Genomic DNA, 2,612 nt, shown 5'->3' with positions numbered 1-2,612 from the left:
GAGAGAGAGAGAGATGGCTCATGAAAGAAAACAAAAGAAGAGCAACATTGATGAATTTTACATCAGATACATATGCTCCATCTGCAAGTTAGACTCCACATGTTGCATTAGCAATTGATAACCTAAAAATGAAAGCGTTTTTAAGAAAGGATTGAAGAAATTTAGGAAAAAAATAAAATAAAATCCTAGTAAGATCTGATCTTCTAGCTAGCAACTCATTTGATATTCACGCCAAAGAGCCTTACTTCTTTTTCCTGCTCCATAGATGCCTTATTTTCTTGCAATTTGTAGCTGCTATATCCCCCCAGATTTAGTTCCAGTTTTCCCTCCTCCTGTACTAAACATTTGTTGTTGTCTCCCTCACTATGCATTACATCAATCAAAGAAAACGTAGTAGTAACTTCTCCACTTTCATCTCTTACCAACTCAGCGCTCTCACAAGCATAGAATGTGATCACATCATTTGCCTTCAAGTTGTTTTCCTTCACAAACCGATTCCAACCCCTGGTGAACACAAAGCTTTGGCTACTCTTCCAATAGCAATACCTAAACTTCCATGCCCTCATGACCTTATCATAGAAAACTAGCTCAACATCGTCAACCCCATTTTCTTCTGCTGTCTCAGAAATACAAGGAAAATACTTAACGGCATATTTCTTCGGTATCACAAGCCTATTAAGCTTACCCACATCACTTGGCGTCAATTCCTTTTGAAATAGTTGCCTACACAGTACTTGTCCATTTCCATGTACCCTAATTTGGTTTGGAGTACCCTTACCACCTTCCTCACTATGTGCTTGTGTTTGTGACCGAACGAAGGCATCAAATTTGGATGGATAGGACCCGTCCCTAATCATTTTAATTACTTCTTCTGTGGTGAGATGGTTTTGGAAATCAGGCTCTTGAATGGTGAGGTTGGTCCAAGGGAAATTTCGATGCGAGTCGTTACCTTTTCGAAGCTTGATTGCTGCACTATCATAAGCCATAGCCGCTTCGTTTTCTGATTTGAATGTGCCAAGCCAAACTCTTTGGTGGTTTGCGTATATCTGTGCACCCCAATGACCATTTTGTTGTGGCACCACCCCTTTGAATCTTGCAGCAAATGAGACATCATTGTTGTCATGCCTCAAACGCTTATTTGGGCGAAGTTCAAAATTGATGTCGTTTGAATCTGATGTTTCTCCCAGCATTGCAACTCTATTATTGTTTTCAAGGGCACCTGAATTAATCATGCCTGATGCTTCATCTGCCATTGTGAATTTGGGCAAAGATAAGCTGTACAATAATATTGGCATGTAGGAGAAACTATGTTCAATACTACAATTGATCAAGTAATTGAACGAAAATGCAAAGAGGGTTAAGGAGAGATTTCAGCATTGCGCAGGTACTTGATTTTGGGAGAGATTGAAGGATTTGGAATCTGCAATCAGAGATATGCTGTTTGCATGAAAATGGTAGGTTTTTATTTGGAAGGCGGAGAGTTCAAAATTTTGAACTGAATTAGGTAAAGCAAACAACCAGAATATGTGTTCAGTTCTAGAACTAAAGAAAAGAAAATTTCCCCAGTGAAAAATCAAACTATCAGAGTCAATTAGAACAAATTCTAAGCGTCTTTTTATCTTAATTTAGGCAAATTAATTAGGTGTCACATTCTGAAACTAAATACATAACCCATTTTGTTTAGCACGTAGTTAATTATAAGCTATACAAGTATTGTATAGATGTTTCTCATTCTCAAACTAAATATAAAACCCATTTTGCGTAATGATCGACCTGCCTCAATCAGTCTTAGAAGTTTCCATTTTCGATTCGTATATTGTGTATTAATTTAAGTTTTTTCTTTATTAGTTCACTCGTGTTCTTGTTTGAATGTTCCCAAGTCAACTGTCATCTGACGTTTAACAAATAACCTGTAGAAACTATAAATGGGTTAAAATCTATTCTCCAAGATAAAGATAATTAAGTCCTTCAAATCAGGGATCACATATGAACTAATTAATCGGTTGACATCCGCCGTTACTTGTTGCTTGTTACGGGTCAGTGTGTACAAAATGTCGAACGGGTCAGTGTGCAAATCTGCGCGAAGAAGCAACTTAACTTCCTGCTGAAACCACGATACTAAACGGAACCCTAAACCCTGCATGAGTTGTTAGAGCCATAAAATGATGTTTTTCCTTTAAAATAGAGATAATTATAGCTTTACATGAGATGTCAGAGAGATGTTCTTAAATTATAAAATAGTACATCAATTTGAATTTGACTCTTTTGATATGTGAATTTGCATTATGCATGTGCCAAATTAAAAGTGTTGGAGTAAAGACTATATTTATTCCTTTATCTTTTGGAAATACTGTTAACTACTGCTCTGATTTGGGTTTCTCTGTAAACTACTGCTCAGTGTGCTTGGTGATGAATTGGTTTTGAGAAATAATAATAATTTAGTATAACCTGCATGCATATATATGTATATATATATGGGTTTTTTGGCTACAAACGTGACCAATGGTTTTGGTGCGGATTTTCATTTTTGCACCACTTTTCGATCGAATTTCCTCATTTTCACCGTCTAGTATCTAGATAATATTGTGTAGATCATCTCTGCAAAAATTTCA

The 2,612-nt window shown here is 36.5% G+C and overlaps 1 protein-coding gene across 1 annotated transcript; it reads right to left on the bottom strand.

The window, feature by feature from the left end:
• Positions 1–215: 215 nt before the first annotated feature.
• On the bottom strand, positions 216–1,253 carry LOC101310399 (AP2/ERF and B3 domain-containing transcription factor At1g50680-like). The gene has a single exon (XM_004296255.1). It carries the CDS (start codon positions 1,251–1,253, stop codon positions 216–218), a length of 1,038 nt encoding a protein of 345 aa, XP_004296303.1.
• Positions 1,254–2,612: the final 1,359 nt, after the last annotated feature.

This window comes from Fragaria vesca, linkage group LG3, assembly GCF_000184155.1.
Source record: "Fragaria vesca subsp. vesca linkage group LG3, FraVesHawaii_1.0, whole genome shotgun sequence".
NCBI classification, from domain to species: Eukaryota; Viridiplantae; Streptophyta; class Magnoliopsida; order Rosales; family Rosaceae; genus Fragaria; species Fragaria vesca.
This window is presented reverse-complemented; position numbering and strand designations above follow the sequence as displayed.

Coding starts and splice junctions, on each gene's coding strand:
- LOC101310399 (XM_004296255.1), bottom strand. CDS start 1,253: ATGGCAGATGAAGCATCAGGCATGATTAATTCAGGTGCCCTTGAAAAC.